Source organism: Heterodontus francisci, chromosome 37 (genome assembly GCF_036365525.1).
Source record: "Heterodontus francisci isolate sHetFra1 chromosome 37, sHetFra1.hap1, whole genome shotgun sequence".
In the NCBI taxonomy this organism is placed as follows: domain Eukaryota; kingdom Metazoa; phylum Chordata; class Chondrichthyes; order Heterodontiformes; family Heterodontidae; genus Heterodontus; species Heterodontus francisci.
Window position 1 is genome coordinate 32,743,158 of NC_090407.1, and position 25,113 is coordinate 32,768,270.

At 43.0% G+C, this 25,113-nt stretch overlaps 1 protein-coding gene across 3 annotated transcripts in view; it reads left to right on the forward strand.

The window, feature by feature from the left end:
* The window catches only part of disp3 (dispatched RND transporter family member 3), a 743,795-nt gene that overhangs the window by 643,080 nt on the left and 75,602 nt on the right, over positions 1-25,113 (forward strand). For all 3 annotated transcript variants that reach the window (XM_068017501.1, XM_068017500.1, XM_068017502.1), the window contains 4 exons: positions 13,443-13,562; positions 18,979-19,115; positions 20,147-20,328; positions 22,071-22,201. In XM_068017501.1, coding sequence (XP_067873602.1) covers positions 13,443-13,562; positions 18,979-19,115; positions 20,147-20,328; positions 22,071-22,201 — 570 coding nt within the window. The remainder of the gene's footprint in view (positions 1-13,442; positions 13,563-18,978; positions 19,116-20,146; positions 20,329-22,070; positions 22,202-25,113) is intronic.

Here is a 25,113-nt window from a genome sequence, read left to right on the forward strand (position 1 = left end):
ATGATTGTTACACCTCCTTTTCCAATCTGTCTGTCTTGTTGAAATGTTGTGTACCCTGTAATATTTATTTCCCAACCTTGGTCAGCTTGTAACTATATCTCTGTAATGGCAATTAGATCTAAACCATTTATTTTTATTTGTGCCATCCATCTTACTGTGAACGCATTGCACATTCAGATAAAGAGCCTTTAATTTTTTTTTGCTACTGTTCTTTGCGTGGACCTTATTCACTGATGCACTATTACGTTTAAATCGCTGTCCCTTCCTGTCCCACTCTGCTTGTCTTTACCCAAATTGCTACACTGTTACATTGCTTTGACTTTTCTCTTTAGATTTCTAAATCTCTCTTCACCTGAAACCCGACCACTGGCCTCTTTTAGTTTAAAGCCCTATCCACAGCCCTAGTTATATGATTCGCCAGGACACTGATCCCAGTCCTGTTTAAGTGGAACCCATCCCAACAGGGCAGCTCCCTCTTTCCTGAGTACTGATGCCAGTGCCCCATGGATCAAAACATCGTCTTCCCACACCACTCTTTGAGCCACGTGTTTAATTCTCAAATCTGCTTGACCCTATGCCAATTGGCACTTGGCTCAGTTAACAATCTGGAGATTATTACCTTAGAGGTTCTGCGTTTTAATTTGTTCCCTAACTCCTCAAACTGTCTCAGCAGAACATAATTCCTAGTTCTAACAATGTCGTTGGTTCCTCCGTGAATGACGGCAACTGGATCATTCCCCTCCTACTCCATGTTCGCAAGGAAATGTCCTTAACCCCAGCACCAGGCGGGCAACACAACCTTCGGAACTCCCAGTCGCAACTGTAGAGAATAGTATCTATCCCCCTGACTATACTGTCCCCTATCACTACCGCATTCCTTTGCACACCCCCAACGAAGGTTCACCAGACTGATCCATGGGATGCTGGGATTGTCCTTTGATGACAGATTGAGGAGACTGGGCCTATATTCTCTAGAGTTTAGAAGAATGAGAGGTGATCTCTTTGAAGCATACAAAATTCTTACAGAGCTCGAGAGGGATAATGCTGGAAGGATGTTTCCCCTGGTTGAGGGGGTCTAGAACCAGGGGACAGAGTCTCAGAATAAGAGGTAGGCCATTTAGGACTGAGATGAGGAGGAATTTCTTCACTCAGAGGGTGGTGAATCTGTGGAGTTCTCTACCCCAGAGGGCTGTGGAGACTCAGTCATTGAGTACATTCAAGACAGAGTTCGACAGATTTCTTGATATTAAAGATATCAAGGGATATGGGGATAGTGTGGGAAATTGGCATAGAGGTAGATCAGCCATGAAAAGTTGAAAGGCGGAGCAGGCTCAAGAGGCCAAATGGCCAACTCCTGCTCCTATTTCCTATATGTTCGCACTTGAGTGGCACCCTGCACCAGGATGCCATTGTCAGTTTGCTCATCCACCCTGCATCCTTGTTCTCATCCACACCGGTAGCAAGTACCTCGTACTTGTTGGTCAAAGTCAAGGATCGAGGTTCCTCATTCACTGCATGCTGGATCCCTATGGCTGCCTGACTCGCAGTCACACCCTCCAGTCCCTGACATTTGATCAACTTTAAAGTTCTAATTAACTTAAGGGGTGTGATTGCCTGCTAGAACAAAGTGTTCATGTAACTCGCCCTCTCCCTGATGCTGCACAGGTCTACAGCTCGGACTCCAGCTCAACAACTCTGAGCCGAAGTTGTTCAAGTTGTCGACAGTTAGCGCAGATATGGTTGTCTGGGACTGCAAACTACCACGTATTATAGTCTTGGCATACCACCTGCCTTACCACGTCTGTCTAATCTTATTTATTTATTTGATTAGTTAACTAGTTACTAATTTCATAAAGTAATGGCGCATTAAACTCTCTTATCTTGGAGGTGAACGAAGAACACTCAACAGGTATTGGAGGTAAAACAAAAAGAATAAAAAGCAGCACCTCCTTCCCCCTCTGCATCAAATTTCCACTTACAACAAATTTCGACTTAGTACTCAGTTTATGAAGCACTCTGTTCCCGGATCACTCTGTGCTCCACACTCATGGCATTCTTCAAACAAAAACAACATTATCTATAAGTTGATTAACTGGTCATTTATCTCATTGTAGGACATTGCTGTCACAGAATGGCTGCTATGCCTTCCTACCTGCATGTCACTACACATAGGGTCACAGCATAAAAGGTGCCCCAGGAGGCAACAGGATGGTCAATGGGAAAAATAGAAATTGTCATACTTGGTGCAGTTAGTCAGTAGAGTAAAGCGAGCTTTACTAAACCTTGTTAAACCCAATCTAGAAGTGCTGAGTCTAGGAGCCTGAAATTTCCCTACACCGACATTCCTCACCTTGATAGGCACAAAATTCATGAATTTATTTTTCAACTGGTCAATGCTGAATTGGGTAGCAAGAGCTTCCTATTTGTGACTTATTTGTGGTGGTTCATGACAAAAAATCCATTAAGCATGGTAGCAATAATCAGTCATTTACTGAAAAAAAAACCTACTGGCTAAATACTGGACAAAAACTCCACAAAGTACCTTTAACCTAAAGTAATAATTTGTAGATTATAGAGGATATGAAATGAATGGAAGCAGATTTAAAGACATCATCCGAATCGATAGATTCCAATTATATCACAAATATGGAAGGATAAATCTCAAAAATATAAAGTAAAGCAAAAAAGCACATGGAAATCCAAAATAAAACAGAAAATGCTGGAAATATACAACTGGTCCCTCGGCATCTGGGAAGAGAAACAGCCTAGAAGAGATATTTTGTCAGAACTGGAAATGGAAAAGTAAGTGAGCCTTTTATAGGCCTGAACAAACAGTGTAGTCTATCCCCTCTTTTATTCAGTCCCCATAAAAGGGCACACTTATCTTCCCGTTCTGATGGATGAAGCTATTTTTTTTCTGTCAGATACTGATGGGCCTGGAGTATATTTCCAACATTTTCCATTTGTATTTAGAACGGAAATTCAGGAATTTTGTCAGGCAGCTAGACCCCAAGATTACTTTACTGCCTCATAGGTGGCCAAGCACCCAGTTTTTTTTTGTAAACTTTACTTCTGGGAACTCCATTACCTCTGTCACAAATGGTTAGCAATCTAGGTGATATATTACAACAAATTCCCAGTCCTCTGTATAATAGTTAATATCCAAACATTGTCTTTACTTTGGTGCTGAGTATTCTCATAAAACCATGGTGCAAGTTCTGTGATTTGTCAGTGTATGTTCAGAGATGAGAGATTACTTTTTGACAGTTACTTCAGAATTTCTAGCAATGCCACAGTCTCCTCCACACAATCAGAAAAGTTTTCCTCTTCATAATCTACTTGATAAGTTCTAGAGAAATATCAGTATTACACAGTAGATAGTTTCAACATTAGTATGTTACAAGTCTGCACTTTTGCCCGAGTAAATTTTTCTGAAAAGCTTGAGACCAAAACACAGTTGTATGGAACCTGACTGTAGAAAACTTTTCGGAATTTCTTATTCTCATGGAAACTGAATCCGATCAAGTGGAGTAAGAGGAAGAAGTTGTGAAACTGCATAAGAAATGTAGATACGACAAATTCACTTCAGTGAGATGGGATGAAGATCCACTCTACTGGTGATTGCTGAGAGTCAGAAGTAAATTGTTTCTGGCAGTTTCACATTACAGTTGTTCATGGTTGAAAACAGTCTCCAGCGCAATCCTGTCCATTACAGACTCCTAATTTAGACTTCAAATACACAAGACTGAAAGCACAGATGATGGAAATGTCTCATGGTGCCATCGAGAAGTGTTTCACCTTTGAATTCCAATTGTATTCCTGAGGCAGAAAGAGGAGCCCAACAGTGCAATTAACTTGCAACATCTGCTGTACAAGCCTTGAGAGCATTACTGTCAGCAAGAAGAAAGTTGCCAGTTAAAGAAGAGCTTTGTTATTTTCTTAGAAGTTGTTTAATGAATTTTTGTTCACAGAGTAGTGAATTACGTTTGCATTTTACACCACTAGTGTCAGCATCACAAAGTTCTCTCTGTTCTGCCCCAATCTCAGAAGGTCATCCCTCCAAGTGAGACCATCAACTGGTGACAAATCATAGGCCAATGCCCACTATAAATTGCGTCAGATTTCAGACTTATTTCACAATTGTAGGGTTTTTAATATTTACTGATATAGATAAACTGAAGTAAGATATTCCAAGACTTTAAACTTTTCTAGAAATTGATTTTGACAACATTGAAATACAGTAAGTTGTACAGATAGAGATTCATAACCTTTTTAGAAATACAATTTGAAACTCAATAGGCAATTCTTCTACTTCAGGAGAATGAGAAGTTAATTTTCCATTGATGCCCTGTGGTCCATCTCACGGACTGTCTCTGTTCTCCTTATCGACTGTCTGTGGTCAGTCTTGTAGACTATCTCTCATCTCCTCATGGACTGTCTTCATGAGGCTGGATTTAATGGCCCTCCCCGGAGGCATGCTAGGAGGTGGAGGGCCCCATAGAATTGTGACAGAAGGCGGGGGTGGGGAAGGTGCAGAGGACCCGTCACTCTGCAATTAAGTTGGAGGCGGAAAAGGCTGAAGAAGGCCTTCCCACCCAGAGGCCATTGAGGCCCTTAAGTAGTCAATTATTAGCCACTAAAGCACCTCTTTCTGCTGCCACTGGGATTGAGCCAGCAACAGGGGTGGTTGGGAGGCCTCTTCCATGTGGGGAGGTCACCCAGTGAAAAGAGGCGACCTCCCTGCGGGCTTGGGAATGGGTGGCCTCCTCCATGGGCAATCTCTGGCAAACCACCTCCTGTAACAGCATCCCACAAATGTCAGGGCCTGGTGGACTGGCCTCACACCCTGCCTCACCTGCCTTCTTTCCTGGTCTCCAGCACTGGGCCTGCTGCCAGGTCTCTTGTAGTGCTGGCAGTGGTCACCGCTCCTGGTGGCAGTGCCAAGACTACTGAGCTGCCAGCTCTCTGATTGTCTGGCAGCTCTTGGAGGCGGGATTCTCATCTTTATAAGGTTGGGGATCCCAGCGTGGGCTGTTAATTGCCCGAGTGTTGTTAAATCGCGCTGGGGTGGGGGAAGTGCTCCGAAAAGCCGAGGCGGGGTTCCTCTTGTCTTTTTGGCCTGACACCTGGAGCACACTGGCGCAACTAAATCCAGCCCATGATCTCCTCGTGAACAGTCTGGTCTCTTCATGGACTATCTGTCATCTCTTCATGGACCATCTCTTGTCTCCACATGAACTGTCTCTCATCTTCTCATGGACTGTATTCATTGCCTTCTTGTGGGCTGTCTCTGGTCAGTTTCATGGATTTTGTCTTTTCAACTTACTAAATTGGCTGATTTTATAACTTGCTTGCTGACAAAATGCGCTGTTGGTACTTTTCCACACTCTTTCCCCTGGTTTAAAACAAGTAGGTACTACAGCATCTGATCTTTACAGCAGCGTCTTTCTGAGTTTCGGAGCTTAGCAGCAGTCTTATCTTTAATTTTCTTGACAGTCTGCAGAGTAAGACCTTTCAAATGTTGCCACCCTTCCCAACATGCTATTGAACAGTCAGTGTAACATTTCCTTTGTTGAATTAATATGTTTGACCAAACTCAGCCCCTTCAGCAGGCAATTAATATTGAAAAGTCCAAAATACTTCAGCATAGAATCTTTACAGGCAACAGGTAGAGGAGATTTTCATCTCATCCATCTGGGCTGGATTCAAATGCAGGTCCTAAAAGCAAAAAACTAGTGTTTAACTTATTGCACTACCTTCACTTAGTTTTATAACGAAAGGGCTCCAAATCATTAGTTTTAAAAGGACACCTTTTGAGAATTTGAGTTCAGTTTTTTAAACATCTGGAGGTGAAAAGCTGCAATCAGTAAAAGTGACCTTGAAGCTGTCAGATCATTGTAAAAACCCAACTAATGTCCTTTCAAGAAGGAAACCTGCTATCCTTATCTGGTCTGGCCCATTTGTGACAGCAGTTCCCACCAATGTTGACTCTTGACTGCCCTCTGAAAAGGCCTGATAAGTCAGTCAGTTGTATCAAACTGCTAGAAGACTGAACACCACCACCTTATCAGGACAACCTTTGATGGGCAATAAATGCAGTGACAACCACATCCCAAGAATGATTGTTTAATATAACATTTTTCTATCGATGGAAGGTGAGCAGTTCATCCCAATCATCACAATGGCACGGGCAAGTGATAAGACGAGATGTGTTGAAATGTGTATCACTGTATAAGATGTCCATAAGCAATCTTTTAGAAAGAACTGTTCTCCCTTACTGTAGGGGTTTAGGCAGTTATTTTACACAGTTTGCATTGATTGTAATAGTGCATGTTATTTCTATTGCTGTAAACTTTAAAAATTTTCTGCAATGAAAGCCCTCTGTTTGCATAGGTGATACTGAAGGCAGGATTTTCAGCCCAATATGGGGGCAGGAATGGAGGCAGATCGGCACATAATTTCACGCCACCAGCCAGCGTGCTGGTTTACATATATACTGTAACATATATATGATATACGACACAGAAGCTGGCCATTCGGCACAATCAGTCCATGCCAGCATTTATGTTCCACTCAAGCCTCCTCTCATCTTTCCTCATCTAAATCTATTATCGTAACCCTCTATTCCCTTCTCCCTCATATGCTGGTCGAGCTTCCCCTTAAGTGCATCTATACTATTTGCTTTAACCACTCCCTCTGGTAACAAGTTCCACATTCTCACCATTCTTTGAGTAAAGACATTTATTCTGAAGTCCCTATTGGATTTCTTGGTTACTATCTTACATTTATGGCCTCTAGTTATGCTCTTCCCCACAAGGGGAAACATTCTCTCTATCAAAACCCTTCAGAATTTTCAAGATCTCTATTAGGTCACCCCTCAGCCTTTTTTCAAGAGACCCAGCCTGTCCATCCTTTCCTGATATGTATACCCATGCATTTCTGGTATCATCCTTGTAAATATTATCTGTACTCTCACCAGTACCTCTATATTTTTTTTATAATATGGTCACCAGAACTGCATGCCATGCTCTAAGTGTAGTGTAACCAAGGTTCAATACAGGTTTGGCATAACTTACCTACTTTTCAATTCTATCCCTCTAGAACTATATCCCTGTGCTTGGTTTGCTTTTTGGTTTGTGCTTCAGGAAGACTTTGAAGAACCCCCCCCTACCCCTGCTGCCTACCTGGCCATAGTTGCAACCACATCCAGGTGCCCCTTCCATAATGGTGGTCTGGCTGTTGTGGCCATTTGTTACTTCGAAAGCTTTAAAAGTGCTGAGCAGGCGCCTCAAGATGGAGGCGCACTTTCTTTTCCTTACCTGCCACGGCAGGCAGCAACACCTTCCTTAATTGAATGGCGAGCGCATTCTCTGCCCACTAATTGACCAATCCAGGCAAAATCGATGTTGGGTGACTGCTCCTGACACAGTGCGGGGTCGGCACCTGCACTTGACTCCGACATCGGGGTCCCAACCCAAAGTGCAAAATCCTGCCCTATTGTTCAGAAATCCCCAGGAATGTATCAGTATTTGTAGGTGTTCTGGAATCATTTGGAAACCACTGATGTACAGTACATTTTTCAAAGTTTACCCACCCAGTTAAAAGCAGCACCCACATTGAATTATTTGGGAACGGTGGTAGTATTTGTATTTTGCACACATTTAATAACAAGCAGCAACATAGGATTGTGACTTTGCAAATAGTTTCAGATTTAGTTGAATTTAATCTCACAAAGAAAGCTTTCACAGCAGCGCATGGGGTGGATTTTCCTGGCCCCACAGAGAAAATCCAGCCCAATGTGAGAGGAGAAGTTAAAGGACAATTCTCACCTCCAAGTCAGAACGTTGTGAGTTCAAGTTCCACTTACGATATTTGAACACAAAATACAGGCTGACACCCCAGTGCAGCACTGAGGGGAGGGCTGCACTATGCCAGGTGCCATCTTTCAGATGAACCGTTCAACCTGTCTGCCTGCTTGGGTAGGTGTAATAGAACACATGGCACAGATTTAAGGTGATTGGCAAAAGAATCAGGGGCTCTGTACACCAGCTTAAATTGTTGAAATTCCTTTTGAAAGCTACTATTGTTTCTAGCATTCTATCAGGCATTCATTCCAAATTCTAACCATCATAGATGCCAGTCTTCGGCCAATCCCATTCACTCCACATGATGTCAAGAAATGGCTGGAAGCACTGGATACTGCAAAGGCTATGGGCCTTGACAACATTCCAGTAATAGTACTGAAGACTTGTGTTCCAGAACTAGCCGCACCCCTAGCCAAGCTGTTTCAGTACAGCTACAACACTGGTATCTACCCGGCAATGTGGAAATTGTTCAAGTATGTCCGTTACACAAAAAGCAGGAAAAACTCAACGCAGCCTATTACTGCCCTATCAGTCTACTCTTGATCATCAAAAAAGTGATGGAAAGTGTCGTCGACAGTGCTATCAAGCGCACTTGCTCGGCAATAACCTGCTCAGTGACACTCAGTTTGGGTTCCACCAGGGCCACTCAGCTCCTGACCTCATTACAGCCTTGGTTCAAACATGGACAAAAGAGCTGAACTCCAGAGGTGAGTTGAGAGTGACTGGCCTTGACATCAAGGCAGCATTTGACCAAGTATGGCATCAAGGAGTCCTAGCAAAACTGGAGTCAATGGAAATTGAGGGAAAACTCTCCACTGGTTGGAATCATACCTAGCACAAAAGAAGATGGTTGTGGTTGTTGGAGGTCAATCATCTCAGCTCCAGGACATCACTGCAGGAGTTCCTCAGGGTAGTGTCCTAGGCCCAACCATCTTCAGTAGCTTCATCAATGACCTTCCCTCCATCATAAGGTCAGAAGTGGGGATGTTCGCTGATGATTGCACCATGTTCAGCACCATTCACAACTCGTCAGATAATGAAGCAGCCTGTGTCCAGATGCAGCAAGACCTGGACAACATCCAGGCTTGGGCTGATATGTGGCAAGTAACATTCGCGCCACACAAGTGCCAGGCAATGACCATCTCCAACAAGAGAGAATCTAACCATTTCCCCTTGACGTTCAATGGCATTCCCATTGCTGAATCCCCCACTATCAACATCCTAGGGGTCACTATTGACCTGAAACTGAACTGGACCAGCCACAGAAATACTGTGGCTACAAGAGCAGGTCAGAAGCTGGGAATTCTGTGGCAAGTAACTCACTTCCTGACTCCCCAAAACCTGTCTACCATCTACAAGGCACAAGTCAGGAGTGTGATGGAATACTCTCCACTTGCCTGGATGGGTGCAGCTCCAACAACACACAAAAAGCTCAACACCATCCAGGACAATGCAGCCCACTTGATTGGCATCCCATCTGCCACCTTCAATATTCACTCTCTTCACCACCAACGCACAGTAGCAGCAGTATGTACCATCTACAAGATGCACTGCAGCAATTCACCAAGGCTCCTTCAAAGCACCTTCCAAACCCGCGACCTCTACCACCTAGAAGGACAAGGGCAGCAGATGCATGGGAACATCACCATCTGCAAATTCCCCTCCAAGCTACACACCATCCTGAATTGGAACTATATCGCTGTTCCTTCACTGTCGCTGGGTCAAAATCCTGGAACTCCCTTCCTAACAGCAATGTGAGTGTACCTGCACCACATGGACTGCAGCGGTTCAAGAAGGCAGCTCACCACCACCTTCTCAAGAGCAATTAGAAATGGGAAAAAAGTGCTGGCTTAGCCAGTGATGCCCACATCCCATGAATAAATAATAAAAAAAACTTAAGGGCCTCAATTGGCCTGGGGCGGGTGGGCCATTTGTCACCTCCCCCACCGCTCGTTAAGTTGCGGCGGGGGCGGGAAGGTGACGTAAATGGTACCCCCCCCCACCACCACCCTCCCACACAATTTTACACCCTCCCCCCCCCTCCCCCACTACCACCTCCAACCCGCTCCCGCAGGGGCATAAAATTCCAGCCCAAGTCTCTCACTCTTTTTAAAGTTTTATCATTTCTACATATTTCTTCCTATTTTCTCCCAAAATGTATCGCCTCACTTTTCTCACGTGTATGTAAACTATCTGTTTGCCAGTCCTTTCTACATTTATACTTGTAATTGATTTAGTTTTAAATAGCGACTGCATCATAGATGCATTTAAGGCAAAACTAGATAAGTACATGAGAAAGAAAGGAATTAAAGGGTATGCCAGGCAGGTAAAGATGACGTAGGGTAGGAGGAGGCTTGTATGGAGCACAAACACCAGCACAGTGCTCTTAAAGAAAGAAAGACTTGCATTTACACAGCATCTTTCACAACCTCAGGATTTCTGAATTGTATTAACTATAGTAAAGTAGGAAACGTGGCAGCCAAGTTGCACACAGCAAGCTCCCACAAACAGCAATGTGATAATGGCCCAATAATCTTTTTTAGTGATGTTGCTTGATGGATAAATATTGGCCAGGATACTGGGGATAAATCCCCCGCTCTTCTTCAATATAGTGGCATTGGATCTTTCACTGAGAGTGCAGATGGCGGTTTACCTTCTCATCCAAAGGACAGAATGTCTGATGGTGCTGCACTGAGAAGAGTGTCATCCTAGATTTTTGTGCTCGTGTCTTGGCAGTTAGGCCAATTGGCCTTTTTCTGTGCTGTAAAATTCTCCATGGAAGAGAAATATTCACTGTATCAACACAGCTGATTTTTCATCCTTTCAGATGATAGCAATGAAAAAGTTATGTATTTAAAAGGATACTCTAGCAGTTCTGTCATTGAGAATATTGGATTCCCAGTGTGGAGAATCTATTAACTTAAGAAAAGACTAGAAGTAAACAACAAATGCTGGTTTCTGTTAATAGAATGTGACTTTACTTGGAGAAAGTTACAGAATTGATGTGTAAAATAAACTAAGGTGCGGTCAGGACCTGACAATAGCTGAAGGTAATGAGCTCCAGTATTGGTTGAAGCTGGAATTCAATTTTCTGACTATGGGTCAAATCTAAACACTAGAGCCTTCCATCCCTTGGTGTTAATGTGAAGATTGTGTCCTTGCTGAGAATTTTGATTTAAATAGGAAAGCTGGCAGAAACTGTAACAGTACTGCTATCCCAGTACTGTTAATTCTGATGATAAAAGCAGTGCATCATTAAAAGCAGCAGGAATACTCTAACTGATCCTAGGCAAGAGAAGGATGTCAAATCAGACATGGTTTCTGTCCTTGATTGACCATTGGTGCATTTGTGATTTGTGCAAGCTGGGCTCGGCCACACGTCCCCCACAACCTGCCAATTGTCTAGTCTTGAAAAGTAGCCATTGGGTAAAGTAGTGGAAGCCTGTCAGTACCTGTGAAAGCCAGCAAAGTGGTTGGAGGCAAGGCAATTAGCAAAAAAGCTATTTGAAGGCAATATCACCCCATCATTTCTACACTCATTTAACTCAAAGTCTCAATTTAAAAGGCTTTAGCCTGTGCTTTCTTTGTATTCCTGGGTCTAAAATAATAGTCATACTTGGAAAAGTTTGGGTTTACTGGTCATATGAGCTAACCTTGTTTTAATCATGGCTGCTACCAGCAACAGAAATTTGAAAATAGATTTGAGCTCAGGATTTGTAGAAATGGTGAGGAAAATGTGAAAACCTTCTGTAATCTAGTGGGTTTGCAATTTGTTTGCAAGAGTGGATAGATCCCTGTCTGTATGCTCATCCTTTCTCCAGGGCAGCACAGTGCGGCAGTGGTTAGCACTGCAGCCTCACAGCTCCAGCGACCTGGGTTCAGTTCTGGGTACTGCCTGTGCGGAGTTTGTAAGTTTTCCCTGTGACCGCGTGGGTTTCCGCTGGGTGCTCCAGTTTCCTCCCACAGCCAAAGACTTGCAGGTTGATAGGTAAATTGGCCATTGTAAAATTGCCCCTAGTGTAGGTAGGTGGTAGGAGAATGGTGGGGATGTGGTAGGGAATATGGGATTAATGTAGGATTAGTATAAATGGGTGGTTGTTGGTCGGCACAGACTTGGTGGGCCAAAGGGCCTGTTTCAGTGCTGTATCTCTAAATAAATAATAAAATTAGAGCCACTTTTTAGTTGTGCGATCGCACACGCATTTCACTGAAATTGATATATTTGTCAGTGAGTTTACATAAAGAGCCAAATTGGCTGAACCATTATGAAGACATGTAGCTTGCAATTGAAGTGTGGACTGTGTTGCAAAGCATCGATTGTATTGACAAATGCTAGGAAACAAAGTTGTTTGCTGCACTCATGTGTTATTCCAGTGTGCAGCCTAATATGTGGTGCGTTGCACTGCCCAGTTCTATTGAAAACCAGTATTGTGTAATTGCTTGTTTAGAATCTGAAAGAGGAGATTCCCTCTGGTCATCATGCATTAGTGAAAGCATGCACATAGCTGGAAGATTTCCTATGTTTGCTTTCTCTAGCTAAGTAACAAACTTATCCTGAAAGAGCATGCTCTGTTTTTGCCATTGCTAAGGCACAGCTATGAGAGGACACCTTCTCTGCCTTCCAAATAGTTACATTTTTATGCAAAAACTGTATGCAATTAACTTTTATTCCTCTCATAAACCGCTTTTAATATATTCTGGGCAAATCAAATTTTATGCTGCAAGAAATTACAGTGTAACACTGTGCAGTGTAGTAGTCAGTTTTCCTTTATAAATAGCTTATAAAATTTTGCTTTGATCTGTTAAACTAGTTGAAGTTTTATTTTGTGTGGATAAATTCTTAGGTTTAAAGCTACAGTATCTTACTTCATGGATGTGTCTATGCATCACTTTCTAGATGCATTCTGCAATTGATTATGGAGAATAAATAAGAATATGACATATCTATTTCCTTGGTCAGTGTGTCAGTAACTTGAAAGCATCAATTTAAAATCATCACCAAGGGAATAAAGGGAGAGGTTAAGAGAAATTCTTTCATGCAAAGGGCTGTTAGGACATGGAATGCCCTAATACGAAGAATGGTGGAACTGGAATCTTGACAGTCTTGAAAAAGGAAAATGGATAAATATTTGAAAGGAAATAATGAAAAGAGTACTAGGAATAAACGGGAAAATGGGCTTTATCAGAGAGCAACACAGAAGCTGTGGAGGATATCGCCTCCTGTGTTATGAATTTGTTAATGCTAACACGCAGGAGAGAATGGAAAGCGTCCGTAGCCCTGCTGGAACTAAACCTGTGTAGCTGTGGAGAAACTGGACATTGTTCCTATAGCATTCCTGTTCAAGGGGGCCATTCAAGCATGTTTTTATTTTTGACTTTATAGAGATTGGCGTAAAGTGAGATATTGGGCTCAGATATCTGAAGTTTAGATAATACTAATTTGTTAGTTTATTTATGCTGCGTGGCTCATTTGCATGTAGTGGGTGAGTAGCCAGAGTGAAACTATGTAAAAGTATAACTTACAATTGTCAGCACATGATATGTTGCCTTTCTAACTGCCGTGCTCCTGTGCAATAGGTCTGTTTCAGGAGAAGCCCCAGCCTCTGCTAAATAACATCCGAACATCCTCGGACAAGAAGAAACGAGGGCAGAATCTTCCATGGAATAAAGCTGGTGCAACACAGATTATGGGTGCAGGTCAGGTGCCCTCTTGTTCTTGTTATCAGTGTTTCCCCTCCATTACAGCTGCTTGCCTGTGCTGGGAGAGTAGCTAATTGTGTTGTGGACCAAAATAAGTTCAGCAAAACATTATTTGCATGAAAAGGATGTGCCTTTAATAACGCATTAGAGCTACTGGTTTGACATGCGGCAATATGTGTATATGACATTCAAGTCAATAAGTGTGTATATGACATCAAGTAGAATAGAAAGCGAGGTAAATGTGGAGGGGGAGCAATATTATTGAAGGATGGCATGGGTGGGATAGTTAGAGATGACCTTGGGCCAGAAGACCAGGATATAGAATCAGTTTGGGTGGAGATGAGGAATAGTAGGGGAAACAAGTCACTCGTGGGAGTGGTCTACAGGCCCCCTAACAGTGACCACAATGTAGGATGAAGTATATAAGAAGAAATATTGGGTGTTTGTAATAAAGGGATGGCAATAATCATGGGTGATTTTAATCTACATATAAATTGGAAAAATCAGATCAACAGTAGTAGCCTGGATGAGGAGTTCATAGATTGCTTTCAAGATAGTTTCTTAGAGCAGCACGTTCTGGAACCAACCAGAGAGCAGGTTATATTAGACTTGGTATTGTATAATGTGATCGGATTAATTAATGACCTCAGAGTAAAGGCACCTCTCGGTAGCAGCGACCACAATATGATTGAATTTTACATCTAGTTTGAAAGAGAGGAGTGGGTCCAAGACTAGTATTTAAACTTAAATAAGAGCAACTGTGTGGGCATGAAAGTTGAGCTAGCTGAAGTGAACTGGGTTACTAGGCTAGGAGATAGATCAATAGAGAAGCAGTGGCAGACATTTAAGGGGATATTTCAGAATAGTCAGAATAAGTATATTCCTACTATAAAGAAAAATTCTAAGGGGAGGACCCACCATCCGTGGTTAACTAAAGACGTTAAGGAAAGTATTAAACTTAAGGAAACAGCATATAACTGTGCAAAGGTGAGTGGCAGGTCAGATGATTGGTCAGAATATAAAGAATGGCAGAGAAGGGCTAAAAGATTAATCAGGAGAAAGAAAATAGAGTATGAGAGGAAGCTAGCTAGAGATATAAAAACAGATAGCAAGCGTTTCTACAAGTACTTAAAAAGGAAAAGAGTACGTAAAGTGAGTGTTGGTCCTCTAGAGAGTGAGAATGGGGAGTTAATAGTAGATAATAAGGAAATGGCGGATGAACTGAGCAAATAATTTGCTTCTGTCTTTACTATAGAGGATACAAGAAACATTCCAGTAATAGCTGTAAATCAGGAGGTGGAAGGAAGAGAGGAACTTGGTGAAATTACAATCACCAGGGAAGTGATACTGAGCAAACTGATGGGGCTGCAGGCTGACAAGTCCCCAGGTCCTGATGGGCTTCATCCTAGGATCTTAAAAGAAGTGGCTAATGAGTTGGTGTTAATTTTTCAAAATTCGCTAGATTCGGGAAAGGTTCCATCAGACTGGAAAGTAGCAAATAAATCCCCTCTATTCAAGAAGGGTAGGGGGAGGCAGAAAACAGATAACTATAGTCCAGCTAGCTTGACGTCTGCTGTGGGAAAAGTGTTTGAATTGATCATTAAGGAGGCTGTAGCTGGGCAGTTAGAAAAACTCACGGGCGGCACAGTGGCGCAATGGTTAGCACTACAGCCTCACAGCTCCAGCCACCCGGGTTCAGTTCTGGATACTGCCTGTGCAGAGTTTGCAAGTTCTCCCTGTGACTGCGTGGGTTTCCACCGGGTGCTCCGGTTTCCTCCCACAGCCAAAGACTTGCAGGTTGTTAGGTAAATTGGCCATTGTAAATTGCCCCTAATGTAGGCAGGTGGTAGGAGAATGGTGGGGATGTGGTAGGGAATATGGGGTTAATGTAGGATTAGTATAGATGGGTGGTTGTTGGTCAGCACAGACTTGGTGGGCTGAAGGGCCTGTTTCAGTGCTGTATCTCTAAATAAAAATAAATAAATAAAATCGGAAATAGCATGGTTTTGTGAAAGGGAAATCATGTTTAACCAATTTATTGGAGTTCTTTGAAGGAGTAGCATGCATTGTTGATAAAGGGGAGCCTGTTGACGTATTGTACTTGGATTTCCAGAAGGCATTTGACAAGGTGCCACATAAAAGGTTATTGCACAAAGTAGGAGCTCATGGTGTCGGGGGTATCATATTAGCATTGATAGAAGATTGGCTGGCTGGCAGAAAACAGAGAGTATGCATAAATGGGTCATTTTTTTGATTGGTAGGATGTGACGAGTATAGTCCCACAGGGGTCTGTGTTGGGGCCTCAACTTTTTACAATTTATGTCAGTGACTTCGATGAGGGGAGCAATGGCATGGTAACTAAATTTTCAGATGACACAAAGATAGGTAGGAAAGTATGTTGTGAAAAGGACATAGGCTGCAGACCCATATAGATAGGTTGAGTGAGTGGGCAAAAATCTGGCAGATGTGGGAAAATGTGAAGTTGTTCACTTTGGCAGGAAGAATGAAAAAGCAGAGTATTACTTAAACGGAGTATGACTGCAAAATTCCAAGGTGCAGAAGGATCTAGGTGTTCTAGTGCCAGAGTCACAAAAAGTTAGTATGCAAGTAGAGCAAGTAATAAAGAAGGCTAATGCAATGCTATCCTTTATTATGAGCGGAATTGGAAATAAAAGTCATGATGTTATGCCTCAGTTATACAGGGCATTGGTGAGACCATATCTCGAAAACTGTGTACAGTTTTGGTCTCCTTATTTAAGGAAGGATGTAAATGCTTTGGAAGTGGTTTAGAGGAGGTTTACTAGATTGATACCTGGAATGAGCGGGTTGTCTTATGAGGAAAGGTTGGACAGACTGTGCTTGTTTTCACTGGAGTTTAGAAGAGTGAGGGGAGACTTGATTGAAGTTTATAAGATCCTGAACAGTCTGAACAAGGTGGATGTGGAAAGGATGTTTCCACTTGTGGGTGAGTCCAGCACTATTGGGGAACTGTTTTAAAATCAGGGTTGCCCCTTTAGGACAGAAATTAGGAGAATTTTTTTCTCTCAGTAGGTTGTGCGACTTTGGAACTCTCTGCCTCAGAAAGTGGTGGTGGCGGGATCATTGAATATTTTTAAGGCGGAGGTAGATAGATTCTTGTTAGGCAAGGGAATCCAAGGTTATCGGGGGTAGATGGGAGTGTGGAATTCAAGACACAAATTTATCAGCCGTGATATCCTTGAATGGTGGAGCAGGCTAGACTGGCCGAATGGTGTACTTCTGCTCCTAATTTGTATGTTCGTATGTAAGTCCCATGAGAATGTAGCGTCGTTGTCCAAGTACTGTAATTTTACATTAAAACTTATGTGAGGTGGTGAAAATGGTAGTTTCTGAGCTGATCTAAAAGATGAGAAATCATTTACCCCAATAATAATGGAACAATTTGACTTTGAGCAGCCCCTTTAGAACAGAGCACCATTTCTGGCAGTCATTTATCTGCTTTCCTCTTTCCTCAATTGTAATCAGTGCTCATACTTGCTTGCCTCTGCATTGTGCATTTAATCCCTTCCCACCCGATTTTTCCCCTCCTCTCCTAAAGCTATTCAGGAGGCAGTTTTTGAAGGTGCACACACCATGTGTGAGCCACAAAACTAGGAAGGTCCAAGGTTCATCCCTAGTCGGTGAATGTAGCTAATCTGAGCCAAGACACCAAACTGCCAGCACTGCAGTTCACCTCCATGTGCCCTGGACATAGAGGGGAAAAATCACCCAGGGTTCCCACTCCTAATCCCTATTAAATCACTCCTGCAAGAAACTGCATGCACTTTAACATCTGCTGAGAACAAGATTAATTTCCTATTTGGATAAGCTGCCAGCATTCACCCCCTGAGCTCACATGTGAAGAGTGGTGACTTGAGCTTAATATTAAATAGGAACATAGGAGCAGGAGTTGGCCATTCAGCCCATCGAGCCTGCTCCACCATTCATTTCGATCATGGCTGATCATCCACTTCAATGCCTTTTTCCCACACTATTGTCATATCCCCTTGTGTTATTTGTATTTAGAAATCTATCAATCTCTGCTTTAAACATACTCAATGAGCTTTCACAGCCCTCTGGTGTAGAGAATTCCAAAGATTCACAACCCTCTGAGTAAAGAAATTTCTTCTCATCTCTGTCCTAAGTGGCTTCCCCCTTATTTTGAAATTGTGTCTCCTGGTTCTAGACTTCCCAACCTGGGGAAACATCTTATCAGCATCTACCCTGTCTATCCCTTTAAGTATTTTGTAGATTTCAATGAGATCACCTCTCATTCTCCAAAACTCAAGAGAAAACAGGCCCAGTTTCCCCAATCTCTCTTCATAGGATAGTGCCGCCATCCCGGGAACAAGTCTGGTGAACCTTCATTGTACTCCCTTTATGGCAATAATATCCTTCCTAAGGTAAGGGGACCAAACCTGCACACAGTACTCCAGGTGTGGTCTAACCAAGGTTCTATAGAATTAAAGCAAGACTTCACTATTCCTGTACTCAAATCCTCTTGCGATAAAGGCTAACATACCATTAGCCTTCTTAATTGCTTGCTGCACCTGCATGTTAATTTTCAATGACTTATTGACAAGGACACCCAGGTCGCTTTGTACATCTACACTTTCTAATCTCTTACCATTTAAGAAATCTGTTCTTCCTAGCAAAGTGGATAACCTCACATTTTTCCACATTATATTCCATCTGCCACGTTTTTGCCCACTCACTAATTCTTTCCAAATTCCTTTGAAGCCGCTTTCCATCTTCCTCACAATACACATTCCTATCTAGTTTTGTGTCATCCGTGAACTAGCATTTGGTCCCCACATCCAAATCATTGACTGCTTCGAAATACTCAGCAACTCATTGAGGAACAGGCTGTGGTCTGTACGATTTCAGAAACTAGCAGCATTCTCAAAGTTTCATGGCATCATGAAGATGGGGCAATCTGATGCCAGTGTAAATCATTCGTTAAGTTGCACACTTCACACTGCAGTGATGGTAGTTAATGAATCTGAACAGTTGATACCTCAGCCAATCAGTTGAAGATTTTGTCAGGTCCAGAACCAGCTAGTGGGTTTAACTTCTCTACATGGGCAGGCCCTCCTTATACAGACAGGCCCTCCCTCTGTGGTTAGGCATTCTTACTGCAGTATGTCTTTCTTCTGTGGAGTCACTGGCAGTACAGCCAGTTTCATTCTGTCTTTCACCTGCACCACAAAGTGATGCTGGCACTGCCCACATAGAGTAATTCACGTACAGAAAATTTCAAACATTGAGAAAAATCTATGAAAAACAAGATGAGGAGAGAAGAAACATAAATCAAAAAGAAAATTTGAGCTCTCATCTGTCCCTTTTAACTGGGAAAGCTCTAATCCTACCTCTGCCATCATTATATTTCTCTCAGGTGGCTTACGTACCATTTATGTCACAAAGTATGAAGATGATGTCCAACCTGCAATCTACAGATTTTCTTTGGATTCCTCTGTTCTGTCACCATGGCGTCTCCCATCATCAAGGAATGGGGAGGTCCCGTCATTCAAAGTGAGTTCCTGCAAAGTGACTTTTGAATACACTAAAATTATTGATCTACAGTAACTGCAACAGGAAGTTCCTACCTTCAGAAAGTGCTTCCAACTGGAAATGGTTTCATAGAAAAGGGAAGACTTCGAGATGACCTAATAGAGGTCTTTAAAAGGCTTGTTTGATGCATAAACACTAGTACAGACTAGGTGACCCAAATGGCCTCTTCCTGTGCTGTATATTCTATGTAATTACCATATGCTGTCAACATCACCCTCCCAATGAATTATATTCATTGTTCTGTTTTCACAAACTGTATTGTGTACAGAAGACCCTGATGGCTCAGCTGGTAAGTATGCTTCCTGGTCCAGAATTGAGCAATGTTGGTCCCAAGTTCTACCCATTGTCTCTGCTGTGAGCTGATCCCACAGTGGAGAGTACAGCATTTGACCTTAGTGTCCCTGTGCCAGCTTTCTCAATCTTCAAATTAGATCCAGTAACTACTACTAGAAAATGCATAGATGGACATATTAGATAGAGCATGTGTCAATGCCTGCCATGGTAAAATAGCTGGCCGACACTCACTGTCACCCATGAACTGCCGTCACTTAAGCAGATTACTTAAAGATGGCCAACAACTATGGAGAAATGGCCCAGCATAAGTCATTACCTTCAGGAGGGAGGGTAGAAATTTTGTTGCTGAATTTTGGTACACCAGGTCCCCTCCCATTTCTGACTGGTTTCTGATGGGAATAGCCTTTAAATCTTACATAACTTCCTCAGTAGCAAGTAGGCCACACACACACTGGAATTCTTTCCCTGAACCCCTCTGCCTCCCTACTTCCCTCTTCTCCTTTAAGACCTTCCTTAAAACTGAACGCTACATCATCTTAATATCTTCTTCTTTGGCTCGGTGCCCATTTTTGACTAATTACTCTCCTCAGTGAAGCACCATGGAACAATTTTTCCGGATTACAGACCCTATATAAATGCATTTAATTACTTCATTTTGATTGAAATTGTAACTTTCTATATCTCTTTCCACTACCAAGGTTTACACAGTGCCCTATGGTAACTTTACGAAGAAGCTAACCGTGTGCTCATCCACTGTTGGGTTGCCAAGTCCCAAATGTCCAAGAAAGTGGATGATCACATCATTATCCTGCAATACTAGAAAAAGCTGGAAGTTTGATTTCCATTTCTATGCATCAGCCACAGAGCAGCGTCACACTCAGTAAGTTACAAGATTGAACAAAAGCCTTTTTGACCTCCGCAAGCATCCCTCGAGAGTAGAAGATCAAGATCTGCACCTGAACTCCATTTACCGACCTTGGTTCTGCATGGACATTACAGTTACAGAACAAGGCTGGTAAATGGAGTTAAAATGCAGATCAACTATAATCTAATTGAATGGTGGAAAGGCTCAAAGGGCTGAATAGCTGACTCATGTTCCTAAGGGGTGATCCAATTGAAGTGTTTAAGATGATTAAAGGGTTTGCTAGGATACATACAGACAAATTATTTCCTATGGTGAGGGAGTCCAGAACAATGGGACATAACCTTAAAATTGAAGCTAGGTCATTCAAAGGTGACATCAGGAAAGACTTCGTCACACAAAGGATAATAGAAATTGGAATTTTCTCCCTCAAAAAGCTGTTGAACCTACGTCAATTGAAAATATCAAAACAGAGATTGATAGATGTTTGTTAGATAAGGGTATTAAGGGATATGGAACCAAACAGGTAGTGGGAGTTGAATACAGGTCAGCCATGATCTAATTGAATGACAGAACAGGCTTGAGATGCTAAATGGCCTACTCCTTTTCTTATGTCCTCCTGTTGTTTTCATAGCATCTGGCAAAAAAGAAACTTTGTAAAAAATTGTTGTGTTTGAGGTAAGGAATGTCAATGCTGGCAGAACAGACTCTTTCCCACATTTTGCACCCAGCTTGAGCATAAAGCTAAAGGTCCAACATGGTTTCGGAATGTTCCTTCAACTTGGTCCAACAACATGCCTTAACCCAACCTCAGTAAAGCCCTTCTTACTGGTTTACCACTTCCACTTCCCACTAAACCATGCCAGTGTCCTCAATGAATGAGATGACCAGTTGACTGCTACATTGTCCCAAATTGGGGGCAGCTTTGTACTGTACTGTGCATCTTCACACACAAAGAGCTGGGGTCAAGGCTTCTCAAGCATTACAGCTAACTGACAGGGAAAATTTTCAACCCATACATCCAAACTTGATTAGAAAATAGGTCCTAAAGTTGGTAGGGCAACATGCAAACCCACTGGAACACCCAGTACCCCAGTATTCTCCGTGTCAAGATAAGTTATAATTCTGTCTCATTTTCTCTGCATCCACACAAGGGTACTTTCAAACATAAGTCACTGGAATCCCATCAGAGGCAAGTTTGTTTCCCACACCCTCCTCAACCCAGCGACTCTGAAACCATTCATAAAATGCTGTCACACCCTGACTGAGATTGACTAAGTAACCACAGACAAGGGAACAATCGTCTAGGTCACTTGATCTGTGTCTCTCAGAAACACACTTTGCAGAGTGTTGAGCCACAGAGTCATTGGAACTTTCCAAGATGTTGCATTGCACTCCCATAACCATGGAAACCGTAGTCCTTTGTGAGGCCTTGACAGCTATCAAATAGACAGTAGGTCTGCAATTCTGCCAAAGATACAAGTCAGTCTTTGCTAATCAAGAGTAATGTGATAAATAATACTTTCATCTTTAGCAGAAAACCCTTTCTAGGAGATACCATTTTTAAAAATGTGGGATGAGCAGGGCTCTTTTCTTTATCTGTTGCAGTGCGGAGAGACCTCCTGTTTTGAGAAGGTCTGTTAATCCCATATTGCACCACTAATTAAGATGTGCACAGTGCAACACATTAATTTCAACACCAGCTTTAAATCTGTGAACAGATTTCAAGTTTGTCTCAGTTTAAATTCTGGTTCTTTTAGGAAGCTGTACTTTGCCCAGCTGCGGAGGGCTCCTTATCATAGTCGGATCTGCCTAGCACCACCTGGCTGCGTCCTTAGTGCAGGACCCAATGGTCCTAATCAGGGATATTTCTACGTCCCCTATGAGAAAGGTAGGTTAACAACAGCAATAATAACTTGTATTTATATAGCACCTGTAACATGGTAAAATGTCCCAAGGCACTTCACAGGAGCGTTTTCAAGCCAACTTTGACACCGAACCACATAAGGATATATTAGGAGAGATGACCAAAAGCTTGGTCAAAGAAGTAGATTTTAAAGGGCTTGTTAAAGGAGGAAAGAGAGGTGGAGAGGTTTAGGGAATTCCAGGGCTTAGGATCTCGGCAGCTGAAGGCACAGCTGCCAACGATTAAAATCAAGGATGCACAAGAGGCCAGAATTGGAGGAATGTGGAAATCTCAGAGGATTGCAGGATTGGAAGAGATTACAGAAATAGGGAAGGACAAGGCCATGGAGGGATTTGAAAGCAAGGATAAGAATTTTTAAATCGAGGCATTGTTTAATTGGGAATCAGTGCAGTTCACTGAGCACTGGGGTGGGGGGTGGTGTTGAACTGGACTTGGTGCAAGTTAGGACATGGGCAGCAAGGTTTTAGATTGTCTCAAGTTTACAGAGAATAGAACATGGAAGGCTGGCCACGTGTGTCTTAGAATAGTCAAGTCTAGAGGTAACAAAGACACGGGTGAGGGTGTCAGCAGCCGCTGAGGTGGGGCGGAGTCGGGTGATGTTGCGGAGGTGGAAATAAACAGTCTTGGTGATGATGCAGATATGTGGTTAGGACGTCATCTTGGGGTCAAATATGACACCAAGGTTGTGAAGAGTCTGGATCAGCCTCAATGATGCCAGGGAGAGAGAGAGTCAGTGGCAAGGGAACGGAGTTTGAGGCAGGGACCGAAGACAACAGCTTTGATCTTCCCACTATCTAGGTGGTGGAAATTTCTGCTCAACCAGTGCTGGATGTGTGGCATTTTAGAAAGAGTGGTGGTGTCGAGAGAGCTGCTGGTGAGATAAAGCTGGGTAGGTATCATACATGTAGAAATTGACACTGTGCTTTCAGATGATGTCACTGTGGGGCACCACATAGATGAGAAATAGGAGGGGGGCAAGAATAGATCCTTGGCGGACACCAGAGGTAACAGTGCAGGAGCAGAAAGAGAAGCCATTGCAGGTGATTCTCTGGCTACAACTGGATGAAACCAAATGAGTGCAGTCCCACCCAGTTGGACGACGGTGGAGAGGAATTGGAGGAGGATGGTGTAGTCAACCATGTCAAAAGCTGCAGACAGGCCAATAAGGTTGAGGAGGGATAGTTTACCATTGTCACAGTCACATAAGATGTCATTTTTGACTTTGATAAGAGCCATGTCAGTCCTGTGATGGGGGCAGAAAACCGATTAGAGGGGTTCAAACATGAGGTTCCAGAGAAATTGGACACGGATTTGGCATGTTCAAGGGATTTGGAGAGGGAAGAGAGTTTGGCGATGGGGTGGTAGTTTGCAAGGACAGAAAGGTCAAGGGTTTGTTTGTTGAGGAGAGTGGTACAGTACCTGAGGAGAGAGAACCGTGAACAATTTCAGTAACACAGCAGCCAGAAAGGGAACTTGAGTGGCCAGCACTTTAGTAGGAATAGAGACGAGGGAGCAGGAGCTGGATCTCAAAGTCAAGAGGAGCTCAAAGAGGACATGAGTGATGTTAAGAGAGAAACTAGGGAAAGACTGTCTGTAGAGGTGGAAGACATAGGCATGGTTCTCAATGAGTAACTTGCATCTGTCTTCACAAAAGAGGGAGACAGCGCAGACATGTAGTTCAGGAGATAAGAGTGTGAAATACTAGATTGGATAAACATAGTGAGAGGAAATATTTGGAAATGGAAAAATTGCCAGGCCCAGATAAAATGTTTCCCAAGCTGCTACGAGAAGCAAAGGAAGAAATAGCTGAGGCTCTCACTAATATTTTCCAATTCTCTCTGACTACAGTCATGATGCCATGACTGGAAAACTACTAACATTGTACCATTGCTTAAAAAGGGGTAGGCCTAGTAATTACAGGCCAGTCACCTAACCTCGATGGTGGGCAAATTATTATAAAAAATTCTGAGGGATTATATAAATCGTCATTTAGAAAGGCATGAATTAATCAGAGCAACTGACTCCCACGACTTGTGATCAATGTCACAGGACTTCATGTCGCGTTTGCAAACGTCTTTAAAGCGGAGACATGGACGGCAGGTGGGTCTGATACCAGTGACGAGCTCGCTGTACAATGTATCCTTGGGGATCCTGCCATCTTCCATGCAGCTCACATGGCCAAGCCATCTCAAGCGCCGCTGGCTCAGTAGGGTATATATGCTGGGGATGTTGGCCGCCTCGAGGACTTCTGTGTTGGAGATATGGTCCTGCCACCTGATGCCAAGGATTCTCCGGAGGCAGCGAAGATGGAATGAATTGAGACGTTGCTCTTGGCTGACATACGTTGTCCAGGCCTCGCTGCCGTAGAGCAAGGTACTGAGGACACAGGCTTGATACACTCGGACTTTTGTGTTCCATGTCAGTGCGCCATTTTCCCACACTCTCTTGGTTATGGGAGTCAGTTGCCAGCCATCGCCAGAGCTGGCGGGCAGCCATAAAGGCGGGGCTAAAGTGTGGTGAGTCGAAGAGACTTAGCAGTTGGCAGGAAAAAGGACAGAAGCACAAGGGGAGAGCCAACTGTGTAACAGCCCCAACAACCAATCTTATCTGTAGCACCTGTAGAAGAGTCTGTCACTCTCGAATTGGCCTTTATAGCCAGTCCAGGCACTGCTTCACAAACCACTGAACACCTCCAGGCGCTTACCCATTGTCTCCCGAGACAAGGAGGCCAAGGAAGAAGAAGAAGAAGATTAATCAGGGACAGTCAGCACGGATTTGTTAAGGGAAGGTCATGTCTGAATAACTTCATTGAATTTTTTGAGGGGGGTAAGAAGAAGGGTTAATGAGGGTGGCATGTTTGATGTACTCTACGTGGA